The 19,986-nt window shown below is 40.4% G+C and overlaps 1 protein-coding gene across 1 annotated transcript in view; it reads right to left on the bottom strand.

Annotated features, from left to right (window-relative positions):
• LOC128641622 (microfibril-associated glycoprotein 4) overlaps window positions 1–19,986 on the bottom strand; it is a 47,527-nt gene that overhangs the window by 11,203 nt on the left and 16,338 nt on the right. The window contains exons 3-5 of the mRNA XM_053694160.1: window positions 13,862–14,019; window positions 13,226–13,322; window positions 5,958–6,140 (exon numbers count right to left, since the gene is read on the bottom strand). Of these exons, the coding sequence (XP_053550135.1) occupies window positions 5,958–6,140; window positions 13,226–13,322; window positions 13,862–14,019 (438 nt within the window). The remainder of the gene's footprint in view (window positions 1–5,957; window positions 6,141–13,225; window positions 13,323–13,861; window positions 14,020–19,986) is intronic.

Raw genomic sequence — 19,986 nt, 5'->3', positions numbered from 1 at the left:
GCGCGGGCAGGGGGTGGGATTGCACGTGAGCGCAAAAAATTAGCGCTCATGTACAATGCTGAATTCCGCCAGAGGCCAGCTGCGGCGGACAGGGGCGCATATATGCGTCGCTGTCCGCCTTAGCTTGATAATTCGCCCCTTTAGTGTAAGTGCTATTAGGTTGTCTGATTATTATGCACTTGCCAGTTATGCAATTTTACTGTATTTAATGGTCTGTTAAATTTGTGTTTGCTTACGAGAGCCTGCAAGGTCTCTGAATTCATAGGTAATTTGGTATTGTCCAAATGGTTCTGGGTATTTTATGGGTGGCAGTGTATAGTATTTTATCATTTACTAAAAGTTCTCCCCAGCTTCACCAGTTTCTATGTTACTCTGTGCACTCAATTCACTAAAACTGTTCACTCTCTCCAGCATCATCAATTTCTATGTCATTCTAGGCAGCTGATTGACCTAAACACTTTGAGATGGTTATATAAAATGATAAATCATATATATAAATTAAAGTCTGCAATATACTTATTATTATTTTTTATCCCCTTTTCCTGTAATTCCATTTTGAAATTGTCATCTTTTGAGTTCCTGTTAGAAATAGAAGTGCAGAAGACTGTTCTGTTTCACACAGCCATTGGCTGCACACTCTAGTGACCTATTTATAACCGTCTCTAATTGGCTTTAAACCATACATCTACATCACTACATGTTATTCACAGATTAATCTTTTCTTTGAATGCATCATTTTACCTAGCATTTATTTAGTATTTAAAGGGACATTCTGGTCAAAATTTAAATGCGCAGAGATGAATTAGTTATTTGAATAGAAACATATTTACAATATACATGTAATGGAAAAAAATGCTTCTCGTAAGAGTTATCAATGGTTTAGTGCATAGCTAGATATTCTCAGTGCACCAGCATTTTAAATACTACAGCTGCTCAACTAACAAATTGAGTCATTACCATATGGTATAAGCACCTTAGACTCTGAGTCTGTTTAAAAAGCTGGTGCACGGTGCATACTTAAATACACTTTTGAAACAGCTATAGCTTTTATTAGAAACATTTTTGCTAATACATGTAAATTATAAAAATGCTTTAGTTCAAAACTTAAATGTATCCACGTGGTTTCTAATTTGGGCTGGAATGTCCCTTTAAGCTCACTTTTGTGAATAACCAGCCTAGAATTACAGGTCTGTGCTTGGTGGCGCTCACAGGATCAGTGCAAGTAGTAGAGACGTTCGTTCTGTTCCTCTATGATCACTAAAGGAACATGAACGCAAACAATATTATTGCCTGGCTCAGATATAGTGTGCGATTCTAAGCTGCAATTTCCTTGGTATCTTTTGTTAAGGCGCAGGGACGTAAGCTCAGGAGCGTGCACATGTCTGCAGCACGATATGCCAAGACACCTACCTAAGTATCCCCTTAACACAGAATACCATGGGAATGAAGCACATTTGGTAACTGAAGTAAGTTGGAAACTTTTTTTAAATTGTATGTTTGGTCTTAAAGGGACACTGAACCCAAAATTTTTCTTTCGTGATTCAGATAGAGCATGCAATTTTAAGCAACTTTCTAATTTACTCCTATTATCAATGTTTCTTCTTTCTCTTGCTATCTTTATATGAAAAAGAAGGCATCTAAGCTTTTTTCTTGGTTCAGAACTCTGGACAGCAGTTTTTGATTGGTGGATGAATGTATCCACCAATCAGCAAGGACAACCTAGGTTGTTCACCAGAAATGGGCCGGCATCTAAACTTACATTCTTGCATTTCAAATAAAGATACCAAGAGAATAAAGAACATTTGATAATAGGCATAAATTAGAAAGTTGCTTAAAATGTCATGCTCTATCTGAATCACAAAAGAAAATTTTTGGGTACAGTGTCCCTTTAAAGGGACATGAAGCCCAAATTTCTTCTTTCATGATTCAAATAGAGAATACAATTTTAAATACATTTCCAATTTTTACTTCTATTATCAAATTTGCTTTGTTCTCTTGTAATTCTTGGTTGAAGAGATATCTAGATAAGTAGTGTGCACATGCGGCTAGTGCTCTCCCTAATGTATAACATTGTTGCAAAACTGCTGCCTTATAGTAGTGCAGACACGTGCACACTGCTGAACTCACCTTCCAGCTTTTCAACAAAGGATAATAAGAAAATGAAGAACATTTGAAAATAGAAGTAAATTGGAAAGTTGTTTAAAATGTTATGTTCTATCTGAATCATGAAAGAAAATATTCGGGTTTTATGTCCCTTTAATCACAAAATACAATTTTTGGGTTTCATATCCCTTTAAAACTTGGAGTCACATGAACACAATTTAAAAAAAAAAAAAAAAAAAGCTTTTAAGAATAATTAAACTTACGCGTTTTGACGCCGCATCTACCTTTCTCAACAGCCAATGAGCAATAACGCACTGGATGTTCCTTTAGTGTTTACTGCTATTCATTGGATAGAGGAACAGAGTCTTTACTACTGATCCTGTGAGCACATTTAGTGGTAGATATTTGTGTTAGATATTGCTCCATCTTTGGTTTTCTCTATCAAGATTTCCATTAAAGAGCTCCTCACTTTATCCCCTGGTAGATCAGCGCAGCCTTACACATCACTGATCAGGTTCGGGAGCGACTCAGGCTGGAAGCGGCTTCCCTTCTGGGGTGTAATTGATTGTATTTAACATTTATATTTTTGTTTGGACTTGAATAACTTGGGAACTAGTAAAGTTGGACACAACCATTATTAAATTTTAACCCCTGTAAGTCGCTGGTCTTTTAATGGGGCATGTGTTTTTGATAGCGTGGCTCTCGCCACCAGCGGCGAGACTGTACTATAACGGGGGACCTGAGGTTGTAAAAGCATGGTCTTGCTACCAGAAGCAAAACTGCATTATTGGGTACAAATTCAGTTATAGACTGAACAGGAAAGCGATACTTTATAAGCACTCAGGTCACCCCTGATTACAATGATATGAAGGCGTGTGTCAAAAAGTAATTAAAACATAAACTTTATTAATATCTTTTAAAATGAGTGGGTGTAAATTAAAACTAAAATGCTAGCGAGATGTTTGCTGCTAATATCCCCACAGTTGCACATTGGTTTCTAGTGGATATCATTACATTAATATATTTGCGAGGTTGTATGGTAGTGCACAGTGAATCAACATACAAATGTGCTCATTTGCTGCAAGTAATAAAACAAGTAACGTTAATGAGGTTGCTCTTGACTGAATTTTTATAACAGCAGTTTCTTCTACCTATTTGTAGACCCATACTTGTAAACTTTACAACCTGTCTAGCAAGTGCATCTGGGTATGATGGTACAGTCTAACTTATAATGCACTCGCACTATACTCACAGGATATCTTTTTATGTGGTCTTTACAATATTTATTTGCGTAAAGTGTCAAGTGTGTACACAGAAGTACTTTAACCAACTGCAGTGCTCTCCTAGGCGGTTTCACCTTACTACTAGCTCCGGATAGCAGTGTTGTTATAGTACAAGAACTGTGGATATTGTGCACATTGAGTGATTGAAGACATTTATATACTACCCCGCATTAGATACTATTCATGCCGGGTTAACTTAATGTGTTAAACGCAGTATCTTGAGCTATTACCTCTGATAGAATACTGTATAAGGAGCACTTCGATACTATCAGAGGTAATAGCTCAAGATACTGCGTTTAACACATTAAGTTAACCCGGCATGAATAGTATCTAATGCGGGGTAGTATATAAATGTCTTCAATCACTCGATGTGCACAATATCCACAGTTCTTGTACTATAACAACACTGCTATCCGGAGCTAGTAGTAAGGTGAAACCGCCTAGGAGAGCACTGCAGTTGGTTAAAGTACTTCTGTGTACACACTTGCCACTTTACACAAATAAATATTGTAAAGACCACATAAAAAGATATCCTGTGAGTATAGTGCGAGTGCATTATAAGTTAGACTGTACCATCATACCCAGATGCACTTGCTAGACAGGTTGTAAAGTTTACAAGTATGGGTCTACGAATAGGTAGAAGAAACTGCTGTTATAAAAATTCAGTCAAGAGCAACCTCATTAACGTTACTTGTTTTATTACTTGCAGCAAATGAGCACATTTGTATGTTGATAAACTGTGCACTACCATACAACCTCACAAATATATTAAAGGGACAGTATACACTCATTTTCATATAACTGCATGTAATAGACACTAATATAAAGAATGAGATGCACAGATACTGATATAAAAATCCAGTATAAAACGGTTTAAAAACTTACTTAGAAGATCCCAGTTTAGCTCTGTTGAAAAGGCAGCTGGAAAGCCCACTGCAAGTGACAAATAAGACACTCCCTTCTTTTGCATATGAAAAGACCCTTTACACAAACAGGAGCAAGCTGAAGTCGGTATCTAACGGTATTCTCCTAAAACTTTGGGGCTTGGTTAGGAGTCTGAAAATCAGAGCAATGTTGCTTAAAAATAAGCAAAATTATACATTTAAAAAACAAACAAAAACTTTATGGGCTATATAAATAGATCATCTACAAAACATTAATGCAAAGAAAAAAATGAGTGTATAATGTCCCTTTAACCTGCTGTAATGATATCCACTAGAAACCAATGTGCAACTGTGGGGATATTAGCAGCAAACATCTCGCTAGCATTTTAGTTTTAATTTACACCCACTCATTTTAAAAGATATTAATAAAGTTTATGTTTTCATTACTTTTTGACACACACCTTCATATCATTGTAATCAGGGGTGACCTGAGTGCTTATAAATTATTGCTTTCCTGTTCAGTCTATAACTGAATTTGTACCCAATTTGAATTGATGCATAGCACCACCTAGCCCATATACTAGCTTTATATAAGGCCAATCTGTTATTTTATTGGTAATTACCCCTTTCATGCCAGTAGTGCCATCAAGACTCCTTTTTTCATTGCACAGCTGCATTATAACTGGAGGCTTGTGGGAGGGAGGTTGTAAAAGCTCTGTCTTGCTGCCAGCGGCGAGACTGCACTATAACAGGAGGCCTGTGGGAGGGAGATTGTAAAAGCATGGTCTTGCTACCAGAAGCGAGACTGCACTATAACAGGAGGCCTGTGGGAGGGAGATTGTAAAAGCATGGTCTTGCTACCAGAAGCGAGACTGCACTGTAACAGGAGGGGGAGGGAGGTTGTAAAAGCGTGGTCTTGCCACCAGCGGCGAGACTGCACTATAACGGGAGGCCTGTGGGAGGGAGGTTGTAAAAGCGTTTTCTTGCTACAAGAAGGGAGACTGCACTATAACAGGAGGTTTGCGGGAGGGAGTTTGTAAAAGCGCAGTCTTGTCACAGGCAGCAAGAATGCACTTTAACAGGAGGCGTGCAGGAGGGAGGGCGGTTGTAAAAGTGCAGTCTTGCCACTTGCGGCGAGACCAGCGCTTTTATGGGCCAAAAAACCCTTAAGGACCAGCAACGTACAGGGTACGTCATGGTCGTTAAGAAGCCAGTGACACTTTTGTTTAGCAGTGATTGGATATATTTATATATCAATCTAAATGCAGAATAATCTATACATTTAGAAGTGGTAAAATGACATGAGAAATAGAATATGCTAGTCTCTGTCTTAATGTATCTTCAAAGGTGAAACACAAGAATTTTTTCATGATTCAGATAGAGCATTATCTGCGTATCTTTGTTCTCATTATATTCTATGCTGAAGAGATACCAAGGTAGGTAAAGTGCACGCTCCTGAGCAAAACTACCTGTATTTCAACAAAATATATCTAGGTAAACTAAGTAAATTTGTTAATAGAAGTAAATTGGAAAGGGGTAAAAATGTTACACTCTATCTGAATCATTAAAGGAACATTTTGGTTTCATGTCCCCTTCAAGCCACAGAGAATGTCCAGCTAACCACACCCGGGGTCTATGATGGTTCCCTATGCTACCAGTCACACAGAGGGAAGAGGATGCTTCATACCTGCCCCATTATCTATGAAGTCGCTAACGTACAGTCTGTAGCCATCTTGCTCTGGGTTTAGGGCTGATCTTGAGAGGCCGAACTTGCTATACACAGCAGAGGCTTCGTTTCCCTCAAAGTCTTCCAGATGTACCAACAGATTATAGTCCCCCTTCATGGTCAAGTAGTAGATGTTCAACAGACCTTAATCAGACATAACATAGATACACAGATTATAGTCTTACTGCATGGTCTGGTAGTAGATGTTCAACAGACCTTAATCAGACATAACATAGATACACAGATTATAGTCTCACTGCATGGTCAGGTAGTAGATGTACAGCAGACCTTAATCAGACATAACATAGATACACAGATTATAGTCTCACTGCAGGGCCAGGTATTAGATGTACAGCAGCCCTTAATCAGACATAACATAGATACACATTATAGTCCCACTGCATGGTCAGGTAGTAGATGTACAGCAGACCTTAATCAGACATAACATAGATACACAGATTATAGTCCCACTGCATGGTCAGGTAGTAGATGTACAGCAGACCTTAATCAGACATAACATAGATACAGATTATAGTCCCACTGCATGGTCAGGTAGTAGATGTACAGCAGACCTTAATCAGAAATAACATAGATACACATTATAGTCTCACTGCATGGTCAGGTAGTAGATGTACAGCAGACCTTAATCAGACATAACATAGATACTGGAGTTCTCTTTTTTATCATCCTGACGTCTATCCTTTCACATTCGAAATTCATCTCCAACTACAGCAGTACTGCTTGAGCGGTTATGTGCACTAGGACACTATAATATTCCTAGTACGCTACATTTGCACTACAGGGTGCAATACCCTCTGTGAGTATCCATTCGTAAGCATAAGCAAATGGTCAGGTAGTAGATGTACAGCAGACCTTAATCAGACATAACATAGATACAGATTATAGTCCCACTGCATGGTCAGGTAGTAGATGTACAGCAGACCTTAATCAGACATAACATAGATACACATTATAGTCCCACTGCATGGTCAGGTAGTATATGTACAGCAGACCTTAATCAGACATAACATAGATACACATTATAGTCTCACTGCATGGTCAGGTAGTAGATGTACAGCAGACCTTAATCAGACATAACATAGATACAGATTATAGTCCCACTGCATGGTCAGGTAGTAGATGTACAGCAGACCTTAATCAGACATAACATAGATACAGATTATAGTCCCACTGCATGGTCAGGTAGTAGATGTACAGCAGACCTTAATCAGACATAACATAGATACAGATTATAGTCCCACTGCATGGTCAGGTAGTAGATGTACAGCAGACCTTAATCAGACATAACATAGATACAGATTATAGTCTCACTGCATGGTCAGGTAGTAGATGTACAGCAGACCTTAATCAGACATAACATAGATACAGATTATAGTCCCACTGCATGGTCAGGTAGTAGATGTACAGCAGCCCTTAATCAGACATAACATAGATACACATTATAGTCCCACTGCATGGTCAGGTAGTAGATGTACAGCAGACCTTAATCAGACATAACATAGATACACATTATAGTCCCACTGCATGGTCAGGTAGTAGATGTACAGCAGACCTTAATCAGACATAACATAGATACAGATTATAGTCTCACTGCATGGTTAGGTAGTAGATGTTCAGCAGACCTTAATCAGACATAACATAGATACAGATTATAGTCCCACTGCATGGTCAGGTAGTAGATGTACAGCAGACCTTAATCAGACATAACATAGATACAGATTATAGTCCCACTGCATGGTCAGGTAGTAGATGTACAGCAGACCTTAATCAGACATAACATAGATACAGATTATAGTCTCACTGCATGGTCAGGTAGTAGATGTTCAGCAGACCTTAATCAGACATAACATAGATACAGATTATAGTCTCACTGCATGGTCAGGTAGTAGATGTACAGCAGACCTTAATCAGACATAACCTAGATACAGATTATAGTCCCACTGCAGGGTCAGGTAGTAGATGTACAGCAGACCTTAATCAGACATAACATAGATACACAGATTATAGTCCCACTGCATGGTCAGGTAGTAGATGTACAGCAGACCTTAATCAGACATAACATAGATACAGATTATAGTCCCACTGCATGGTCAGGTAGTAGATGTACAGCAGAACTTAATCAGACATAACATAGATACAGATTATAGTCCCACTGCATGGTCAGGTAGTAGATGTACAGCAGACCTTAATCAGACATAACATAGATACACAGATTATAGTCCCACTGCATGGTCAGGTAGTAGATGTACAGCAGACCTTAATCAGACATAACATAGATACAGATTATAGTCTCACTGCATGGTCAGGTAGTAGATGTACAGCAGACCTTAATCAGACATAACATAGATACAGATTATAGTCCCACTGCAGGGTCAGGTAGTAGATGTACAGCAGACCTTAATCAGACATAACATAGATACACAGATTATAGTCCCACTGCATGGTCAGGTAGTAGATGTACAGCAGACCTTAATCAGACATAACATAGATACAGATTATAGTCTCACTGCATGGTCAGGTAGTAGATGTACAGCAGACCTTAATCAGACATAACATAGATACAGATTATAGTCTCACTGCATGGTCAGGTAGTAGATGTACAGCAGACCTTAATCAGACATAACACAGATACAGATTATAGTCCCACTGCATGGTGAGGTAGTAGATGTACAGCAGACCTTAATCAGACATAACACAGATACAGATTATAGTCCCACTGCATGGTGAGGTAGTAGATGTACAGCAGACCTTAATAAGACATTATATAGATACACAGATTATAGTCCCACTGCATGGTCAGGTAGTAGATGTACAGCAGACCTTAATCGGACATAACATAGATACAGATTATAGTCTCACTGCATGGTCAGGTAGTAGATGTACAGCAGACCTTAATCAGACATAATATAGATACAGATTATAGTCCCACTGCATGGTCAGGTAGTAGATGTTCAGCAGACCTTAATCAGACATAACATAGATACAGATTATAGTCTCACTGCATGGTCAGGTAGTAGATGTACAGCAGACCTTAATCAGACATAACATAGATACAGATTATAGTCCCACTGCATGGTCAGGTTATAGATGTACAGCAGACCTTAATCAGACATAACATAGATACAGATTATAGTCCCACTGCATGGTCAGGTAGTAGATGTACAGCAGACCTTAATCAGACATAACATAGATACAGATTATAGTCCCACTGCATGGTCAGGTAGTAGATGTACAGCAGACCTTAATCAGACATAACATAGATACAGATTATAGTCCCACTGCATGGTCAGGTAGTAGATGTACAGCAGACATAAATAAAAAGAGAGAAGCGCTCAACCTGGGAACGAACAAAAGCATAATAGCTTGTTCTATGTCTAGTTACCACCCAAGAAGCAGCCTCTTTTTGCTCAACATGTGCCTTTCACAGAGAAGAACTTTCCTGAAGCATATCAGTCTGATCCTGACTTCACAGTACAGTCCAGCCCCGAAATACCAGGCAATCCCTCTGTGAACGAGAGAAACAGCAAAACCCCAGACGTACGTTTCGGCCTATTGTGGGCCTCGTCAGTGAGGTGCAGCCATATCCCTCTAGGCACACTGAGCAACGGGTCCACGTCTGGATTCCCGCATCACACTTAGGGAGACTTCCCAAAATGTCATAATTTGCATAAATAAAAAGAGAGAAGCGCTCAACCTGGGAATGAACAAAAGCATAATAGCTTGCTCTATGGCTAGTTACCACCCAAGAAGCAGCCTCTTTTTGCTCAACATGTGCCTTTCACAGAGAAGAACTTTCCTGAAGCATATCAGTCTGATCCTGACTTCACAGTACAGTCCAGCCCCGAAATACCAGGCAATCCCTCTGTGAACGAGAGAAACAGCAAAACCCCAGACGTACGTTTTGGCCTATTGTGGGCCTCGTCAGTGAGGTGCAGCCATATCCCTCTAGGCACACTGAGCAACGGGTCCACGTCTGGATTCCTGCATCACACTTAGGGAGACTACCCAAAATGTCATAATTTGCATAAATAAAAAGAGAGAAGCGCTCAACCTGGGAATGAACAAAAGCATAATAGCTTGCTCTATGGCTAGTTACCACCCAAGAAGCAGCCTCTTTTTGCTCAACATGTGCCTTTCACAGAGAAGAACTTTCCTGAAGCATATCAGTCTGATCCTGACTTCACAGTACAGTCCAGCCCCGAAATACCAGGCAATCCCTCTGTGAACGAGAGAAACAGCAAAACCCCAGACGTACGTTTCGGCCTATTGTGGGCCTCGTCAGTGAGATGCAGCCATATCTCTCTAGGCACACTGAGCAACGGGTCCACGTCTGGATTCCCGCATCACACTTAGGGAGACTTCCCAAAATGTCATAATTTGCATAAATAAAAAGAGAGAAGCGCTCAACCTGGGAACGAACAAAAGCATAATAGCTTGCTCTATGGCTAGTTACCACCCAAGAAGCAGCCTCTTTTTGCTGTAGATGTACAGCAGACCTTAATCAGACATAACATAGATACACAAATTATAGTCTCACTGCAGGGTCAGGTAGTAGATGTACAGCAGACCTTAATCAGACATAACATAGATACAGATTATAGTCTCACTGCATGGTCATGTTGTAGATGTACAGCAGACCTTAATCAGGCATAACATAGATACAGATTATAGTCTCACTGCATGGTCAGGTTGTAGATGTACAGCAGACCTTAATCAGACATAACATAGATACACATTATAGTCCCACTGCATGGTCAGGTAGTAGATGTACAGCAGACCTTAATCAGACATAACATAGATACACAGATTATAGTCCCACTGCATGGTCAGGTAGTAGATGTACAGCAGACCTTAATCAGACATAACATAGATACAGATTATAGTCCCACTGCATGGTCAGGTAGTAGATGTACAGCAGACCTTAATCAGACATAACATAGATACACATTATAGTCCCACTGCATGGTCAGGTAGTAGATGTACAGCAGACCTTAATCAGACATAACATAGATACAGATTATAGTCCCACTGCATGGTCAGGTAGTAGATGTACAGCAGACCTTAATCAGACATAACATAGATACACAGATTATAGTCCCACTGCATGGTCAGGTAGTAGATGTACAGCAGACCTTAATCAGATATAACATAGATGCACAAATTATAGTCCCACTGGATGGTCAGGTAGTAGATGTACAGCAGACCTTAATCAGACATAACATAGATACAGATTATAGTCTCACTGCATGGTCAGGTAGTAGATGTACAGCAGACCTTAATCAGACATAACATAGATACAGATTATAGTCTCACTGCATGGTCAGGTAGTAGATGTACAGCAGACCTTAATCAGACATAACATAGATACAGATTATAGTCCCACTGCAGGGTCAGGTAGTAGATGTACAGCAGACCTTAATCAGACATAACACAGATACAGATTATAGTCCCACTGCATGGTCAGGTAGTAGATGTACAGCAGACCTTAATCAGACATAACATAGATACACATTATAGTCTCACTGCATGGTCCGGTAGTAGATGTACAGCAGACCTTAATCAGACATAACATAGATACAGATTATAGTCTCACTGCATGGTCAGGTAGTAGATGTACAGCAGACCTTAATCAGACATAACATAGATACAGATTATAGTCTCACTGCATGGTCATGTTGTAGATGTACAGCAGACCTTAATCAGACATAACATAGATACACATTATAGTCTCACTGCATGGTCCGGTAGTAGATGTACAGCAGACCTTAATCAGACATAACATAGATACAGATTATAGTCTCACTGCATGGTCAGGTAGTAGATGTACAGCAGACCTTAATCAGACATAACATAGATACACAAATTATAGTTCCACTGCATGGTCAGGTAGTAGATGTACAGCAGACCTTAATCAGACATAACATAGATACAGATTATAGTCTCACTGCAGGGTCAGGTAGTAGATGTACAGCAGACCTTAATCAGACATAACACAGATACAGATTATAGTCTCACTGCAGGGTCAGGTAGTAGATGTACAGCAGACCTTAATCAGACATAACATAGATACACAAATTATAGTTCCACTGCATGGTCAGGTAGTAGATGTACAGCAGACCTTAATCAGACATAACATAGATACACATATTATTTATATACATTATTATATTACTAGCATATAACGTGAGATTGTGACCTCTTATTCTGGTGTTGCCCTTTTTGTACACAGCTTTATTAAATACCTTAATATACATTATGGTTTCTATCATGCCAGCTCTCTCTTGTACAGTGTCTAGTTTATAGCCTTCTGGGGATACCAGAACTGTACACACAATATGAGAGCTAATTAGTGACCTATAGAGTGAAATTAGATATATATTGTATGTTGTTATCATATGTAGTATAAGTGCTATACTAGTATAGGCAGAGTAGGGATTGTCATAAGTACTTTAAAGGGAAACTAAACGCTTTCTCACTAGAGAGAGAAATATTATTTGCAGGGATAGTGGATAAATCTCTAGTGCCAAGTTCCATCAAGAAATCTCTCTTCTGGTTGCGCCTGCCATATACAGTTCTTGGCATGAGAAGAGGACAATAAGAGCGGATGGAGCAAGGATGGGAGGGAGACGCTCATTAGAATGTGCCTAACGTAGTGACACTGTACTTGCAGGAGGACCTTAAAGGTACAGTGTTTGTAATATAAATGTTTTGTGCATAGTGAAAGAGTTTTGCAATATACTCATAATTTAGTGTGACCTTTTATATAATTTAACGCTTACAATTCTGGATTATCAAATTCTCCAAACTGGAAATACACAGTGCAGACTTCTGAAGGCTAACCCTGCTACACATCTCTCCCCCAATTTACTTTTACTGATATCAAATGAAAACAATGCACATAAACTAATGTAATGACCGTGGCTAGCCTTTTGGTGAGTGGAATTTAGCTTTGTGTATCCTTGTTTCCAGGCCATGGTTTGAGGGTATTGCTGCCCTTGGACAGGTAACAAAGGTAAAGCTATCTTGCCAACTGTACACAGGGGAATGTCACAAGTCTTGGCTGCTTAGTGCCCCTGTGGGGACTGGTTTGGGAACAACAGGTAACACACATAACAATCCTGATGTAGCCAGGAACACACATTTATGGTCTAATAACATTTTAAGATAAGAATCATCCTGAATGAAAATGTGATTGACAGATTGTTTACCCAGCCAGTATTCTCCATCTGCATTTCCGAATCCTTTTACGTAAGAGTCCCAGTCTTGGTTAAAATCCACAGAACCATTAAACCGTTTCTGAAATACCTGTTAGCAAGACCGAGTGCATTATTATCATCATCATCTGCTCCTCATTATAAAAAGATTTTGTATCTCTGACCCCCCTCAAAATTGTATTCAAATTTGCTTTGTTCTCTTGGTATTCTTAGTTTAAAGCTAAACCTAGGTAGGCTAATATGCTAATTTCTAAGCCCTTGAAGGCAGCCTCTGATCTGAAAGCATTTGACAGCTAAGAGGGAGTTAGTTGATGTGTTTCAAATAAATAAATAACATTGTGCTCATGCACGTTGAGTTATTTAAGAGTCAGCACTAATTGCCTGAAATGCAAGTCTGTCCCAATATCTGAGCTAAGGGGCAGCCAGCGGAAGCTTAGATACAAGGTAATTACAGAGGTAAAAAGTATATTAATATAACAGTGTTGGTTATAGAAAACTGGGGAATGGGTAATAAAGGGATTATCTATCTTTTTAAATAACATTTTTGGTGTTTATTATCCCTTTAAATGCTCTACATCTTTACAGACCAATAGACAAATCATTACTACATTAGGAGATTTCTTTACTTACCGTCCATACCAAGTTGTTGGTTTTCATGTCACAGTATACAGGCACAGCGTGCTGGGGTCCCTGGGGATATATAATGTACGTCCCATCTTTGCGCCTGCCTTTATCCCAGAGTTCCTGGCAGTCAATAGGGTACAAATCAGAAAAAACTTCATGAGAATCTGGAGAAAAAAATATACAAATTATTAAAAAATACTGAATCAAAGAGGCAATGAGTAGGGTTGCCAGGAATCCAGTATTAAACCGGACAGTGCAGTATTTCAGTAAACTGCCCGGTAAAATCTTTACAAAAGTACTGGACTCTTAAGTGTCCCTGAGTGTTCACTAAATGTAAAATGCCTTGTATGCCTAAACTCATTACAAATATGGAGCTGACAGTAGTGAGGTATAATCAATCGGGTCAAATGAATTCTATTTACAAGTCTTACTGGCAGCCAAAGGTAAAATTATAGATGTGTATGTTACTGGCAGCCAAAGAGGTAAAGTTATAGATGTGTATGTTACTGGCAGCCAGAGGTAAAATTATAGATGTGTATGTTACTGGCAGCCAAAGAGGTAAAGTTATAGATGTGTATGTTACTTGCAGCCAAAGAGGTAGTTATAGATCTGTATGTTACTGGCAGCCAGAGGTAAAATTATAGATGTGTATGTTACTGGCAGCCAAAGAGGTAAAGTTATAGATGTGTATGTTACTGGCAGCCAAAGAGGTAAAGTTATAGATGTGTATGTTACTGGCAGCCAAAGAGGTAAAGTTATAGATGTGTATGTTACTGGCAGCCAGAGGTAAAATTATAGATGTGTATGTTACTGGCAGCCAAAGAGGTAAAGTTATAGATGTGTATGTTACTTGCAGCCAGAGGTAAAATTATAGATGTGTATGTTACTGACAGCCAAAGAGGTAACATTATAGATGTGTATATTACTGGCAGCCAGAGGTAAAATTATAGATGTGTATGTTACTGACAGCCAAAGGTAAAATTATAGATGTGTATGTTACTGGCATGTAGTATATGTAGAAACTCCAGTCACCAAAAAATTATTTAAAAGACCTTTATTTCTCTTGCAAGATGTATCGAGTCCACGGATTCATCCAATACTTGTGGGATATTCTCCTTCCCAACAGGAAGTGGCAAAGAGAGCACCCACAGCAGAGCTGTCTATATAGCTCCTCCCTTAACTCCACCCCCCAGTCATTCTCTTTGCCGGCTCTAAGCAATAGGAAGGGTAAAGTGATTGTGGTGACAAAAATATTAGTTTTATTTTCTTCAAGCAAGAGTTTGTTATTTTAAATGGTACCGGTGTGTACTATTTACTCTCAAGCAGAAAAGAGATGAAGATTTCTGCATGGAGGATGATGATCTTAGCATTTTGTAACTAGGATCCATTTCTGTTCCCACAGAGGCTGAGGAGTACAGGAAACCAGTTGAGGAACGGTTTTGCAGGCTATGCTGCACTGAGGTATGTTCAGTCATTTTTTTCTAGAAAGACAGTGATATTTCAAGAAAAGGGCTGACATTATCCCCAAGAGGGGAAGGGTAAGCTGTAATCAAACACTTTGGTAGTATTACAAGCTTGCATAAGGGCTAAATTACTCTGCTGGTTGACACTTATAATAAAGCAAACGTTTTTTGATGAATTTGGTAAAAACGTTTTTGGGACTTTTTATTTAGAGGGTTCATTTGGCTTATTTTGAGATTTACATCCCACATGTCTGTTTTTAACACTTGAGGTGTTACTTTAAGGCCCAACAGACATCGTGTAATTTCGCGCCTTAGATGCACAGTTGTTTTTATTTCTGGACAGCAAGCTGCAACACAGGAGGGTCCTGAAGCGGTTTTGGGGCCAAAACAAAGCTTTATTCCCTCAAATTCAACCCCTAAGTGCAGGTAGGCGCCACAGCAGAGCTGTGGCAAGGTGCTGACTGTATATTTTCCGTTTTTTTTTACTCTTGTCAATCCAGTTTTGTTATTAAGGGGTTAATTTCATTCTTTACTAGTGGTGCAACCTTACTAAGGCTTACTACATATACTGTAAAAAATTCGAAGGATTTGTGACATTTTTTAAGCAGTTTTGCAGAACGTGTACATGTTTTTTTCTCTTAAAGGCACAGTACCGTTTTTTTGAAATTGTTGTTTTACATTGAATAAAGTGTTTTCCAAGCTTGCTTGTCTCATTACTAGCCTGTTAAACATGTCTGACATCAAGGAAACTCCTTGTTCAATATGTTTAGAAGCCATTGTGGAACCCCCTCTTAGAATGTGTCCCACTTGTACTGATATGGGTATAAATTTTAAAGAGCATATTGTAGCACTTAAAAATGTAGCGCTAGAGGATTCTCAGACAGAAAGAAATTAGGTTTTGCCATCTAGTTCTCCCCAAGTGTCACAACCAGTAACGCCCGCACAAGAGACGCCAAGTACATCTAGTGCGTCTAATTCATTTACCTTACAAGACATGGCAGCAGTTATGAATTCTACCCTCACAGAGGTTTTATCTAAGCTGCCTGGGTTGCAAGGGAAGCGTGATAGCTCTGGGTTAAGAACAAATGCTGAGCTTTCTGACGCTTTAGTAGCCGTATCCGATATTCCCTCACAATGTTCTGAGGTAGGGATGAGGGATTTGCTGTCTGAGGGAGAGATTTCTGATTCAGGAAAGACGCTCCCTCAGACAGACTCTGATATGACGGCCTTTAAATTCAAGCTAGAACACCTCCGCCTGTTGTTTAGGGAGGTATTGGCGACTCTGGATGATTGTGACCCCATTGTGGTTCCAGAGAAGTTGTGTAAAATGGACAAATACTTAGAGGTTCCTGTTTACACTGATGTTTTTCCGGTCCCTAAGAGGATTGCGGATATTGTTTCTAAGGAGTGGGATAGACCAGGTATACCGTTCGCTCCCCCTCCTACTTTTAAGAAAATGTTTCCCATATCTGACACCATGCGGGACTTGTGGCAGACGGTCCCTAAGGTGGAGGGAGCTATTTCTACGCTAGCTAAGCGTACAACTATACCTATTGAAGACAGTTGTGCTTTCAAAGATCCTATGGATAAAAAATTAGAGGGTCTCCTGAAGAAAATTTTTGTTCATCAAGGTTTTCTTCTACAACCTATTGCATGCATTGTTCCTGTAACTACTGCAGCTGCTTTTTGGTTCGAGGCTCTAGAGGAGGCTCTCCAGGGGGAAACCCCATTAAATGATATTATGGATAGAATTAAGGCTCTTAAGCTGGCTAATTCTTTCATTACAGATGCTGCTTTTCAACTGGCTAAATTAGCGGCGAAAAATTCAGGTTTTGCCATTTTAGCGCGGAGAGCGTTATGGCTTAAGTCCTGGTCAGCTGATGTGTCATCAAAATCAAAGCTTTTGACCATCCCTTTCAAAGGTAAGACCCTATTCGGGCCTGAACTGAAGGAAATTATTTCAGACATCACTGGAGGGAAGGGCCATACCCTCCCTCAGGATAAAACAAATAAATTAAAGACCAAACAAAATAATTTTCGTTCCTTTTGAAACTTCAAGAGTGGTCCTGCTTCAGCTTCCCCTGCTGCAAAGCAAGAGGGGACTTTTGCCCAATCCAAGTCAGTCTGGAGACCTAACCAGGCTTGGAACAAGGGTAAACAAGCCAAGAAGCCTGCAGCTGCCTCCAAGACAGCATGAAGGGGTAGCCCCCGATCCGGGACCGGATCTAGTAGGGGGCAGACTCTCTCTCTTCGCTCAGGCTTGGGCAAGAGATGTTTATGATTCCTGGGCTTTAGAAATTGTTTCCCAGGGATATCTTCTGGACTTCAAAGACTCCCCCCCAAGGGGGAGATTTCACATTTCTCAATTGTCTGCAAACCAGACAAAAAGAGAGGCGTTCTTATGCTGTGTAGAAGACCTACATACCATGGGAGTGATTCACCCGGTTCCAAGAATGGAACAGGGGCAAGGGTTTTACTCCAACCTGTTTGTGGTTCCCAAAAAAGAAGGAACTTTCAGACCAATCTTGGATCTCAAGATCCTAAACAAATTCCTCAGAGTCACGTCTTTCAAGATGGAGACTATTCGGACTATTCTGCCACTGATCCAGGAAGGTCAATATATGATCACCGTGGACCTAAAGGATGCGTATCTGCACATCCCTATACACAGAGATCATCACCGATTTGTCAGGTTCGCCTTTCTGGACAGACATTACCAGTTCGTGGCCCTTCCCTTTGGGTTGGCCACGGCTCCCAGAATTTTCACAAAAGTGCTAGGGTCCCTTCTAGCGGTTCTAAGACCGCGGGGCATAGCAGTGGCGCATTATCTAGACGACATCTTAATTCAAGCGTCAACTTTCCAACTAGCCAAGTCTCACACGGACACCGTGTTGGCTTTTCTAAGATCTCATGGGTGGAAGGTGAACATAAAAAAGAGTTCTCTCTTCCCTCTCACAAGAGTTTCCTTCCTAGGAACTCTGATAGACTCGGTAGAAATGAAAATCTTTCTGACCAAGGTCAGGAAATTAAAACTCATAAACACCTGCCGAGCTCTTCATTCCATTCCGCGGCCGTCAGTGGCTCAGTGTATGGAGGTAATCGGACTTATGGTAGCGGCAATGGACATAGTTCCTTTTGCTCGCTTACACCTCAGACCACTGCAACTATGCATGCTCGAACAATGGAATGGGGATTATGCAGACTTATCTCCTCAGATAGATCTGGATCAGGAGACCAGAGATTCTCTTCTCTGGTGGTTATCACAGGTTCACCTGTCTCGGGGAATGTGTTTCCGCAGACCAGAGTGGATCATAGTTACGACAGATGCCAGCCTGCTGGGCTGAGGTGCAGTATGGAACTCCCTGAAAGCTCAGGGGTTATGGTCTCAGGAGGAGACTCTCCTCCCGATAAACATTCTGGAACTGAGAGCGATATTCAATGCGCTTCAGGCATGACCTCAACTGGCTGCGGCCAAATTCATCAGATTTCAGTCGGACAACATCACGACTGTAGCTTATATCAATCATCAAGGGGGAACAAGGAGTTCTCCAGCGATGATAGAGGTTTCCAAAATAATCAGATGGGCAGAGACTCACTCTTGCCATCTTTCAGCAATCCATATCCCAGGAGTAGAGAACTGGGAGGCGGATTTCCTAAGTCGACAGACTTTTCATCCGGGGGAGTGGGAGCTCCATCCGGAGGTGTTTGCCCAACTGATTCGATTATGGGGCACACCAGAATTGGATCTGATGGCGTCTCGTCAGAACGCCAAACTTCCTTGTTACGGGTCTAGGTCAAGGGATCCCCAGGCAGTGCTGATAGATGCTCTAGCAGTGCCCTTGTCCTTCAACCTGGCCTATGTGTTTCCACCATTCCCTCTCCTTCCTCGTCTGCCAGAATCAAGCAGGAGAGAGCTTCGGTGATTCTGATAGCACCTGCGTGGCCACGCAGGACTTGGTATGCAGACCTGGTGGACATGTCATCCGTCCCACCACGGACTCTGCCGCTGAGGCAGGACCTTCTGATTCAAGGTCCATTCAAGCATCCAAACCTACTTTCTCTGCGTCTGACTGCTTGGAGATTGAACGCTTGATTTTAGCAAAGCGTGGTTTCTCTGAATCGGATACCTTGATTCAGGCTCGAAAGCCTGTCACCAGAAAAATCTACCATAAGATATGGCGTAAATATCTTTACTGTTGTGATTCCAAGGGTTACTCATGGAGTAAGATAAGGATTCCTAGGCTATTATCTTTTCTCCAAGAAGGATTGGAGAAGGGATTATCAGTTAGTTCCTTAAAGGGACAAATATCTGCTTTGTCTATCCTTTTACACAAGCGTCTGACGGATGTTCCAGACGTTCAGGCGTTTTGTCAGGCTTTAGTTAGAATCAAGCCTGTGTTTAAACCTGTTACTTCATCATGGAGTTTAAATTTGGTTCTTAAGGTTCTTCAAGGGGTTCCGTTTGAACCTATGCATTCCATAAATATTAAGCTCTTATCTTGGAAAGTTCTGTTTTTAGAAGCTATCTCTTCGGCTCGAAGAGTTTCTGAGTTATCTGCTTTACAGTGTGACTCCCCTTATCTTGTTTTCCATGTGGATAAGGTGGTTTTGCGTACCAAACCCAGATTTCTTCCTAAGGTTGTTTCTAATAGGAATATCAATCAGGAA

The sequence above is a fragment of the Bombina bombina genome, chromosome 11 (genome assembly GCF_027579735.1).
Source record: "Bombina bombina isolate aBomBom1 chromosome 11, aBomBom1.pri, whole genome shotgun sequence".
Classification (NCBI taxonomy): Eukaryota; Metazoa; Chordata; class Amphibia; order Anura; family Bombinatoridae; genus Bombina; species Bombina bombina.
Note: the sequence above shows the minus strand (reverse complement) of the source record. Positions and strands in the feature narration are given on the sequence as shown.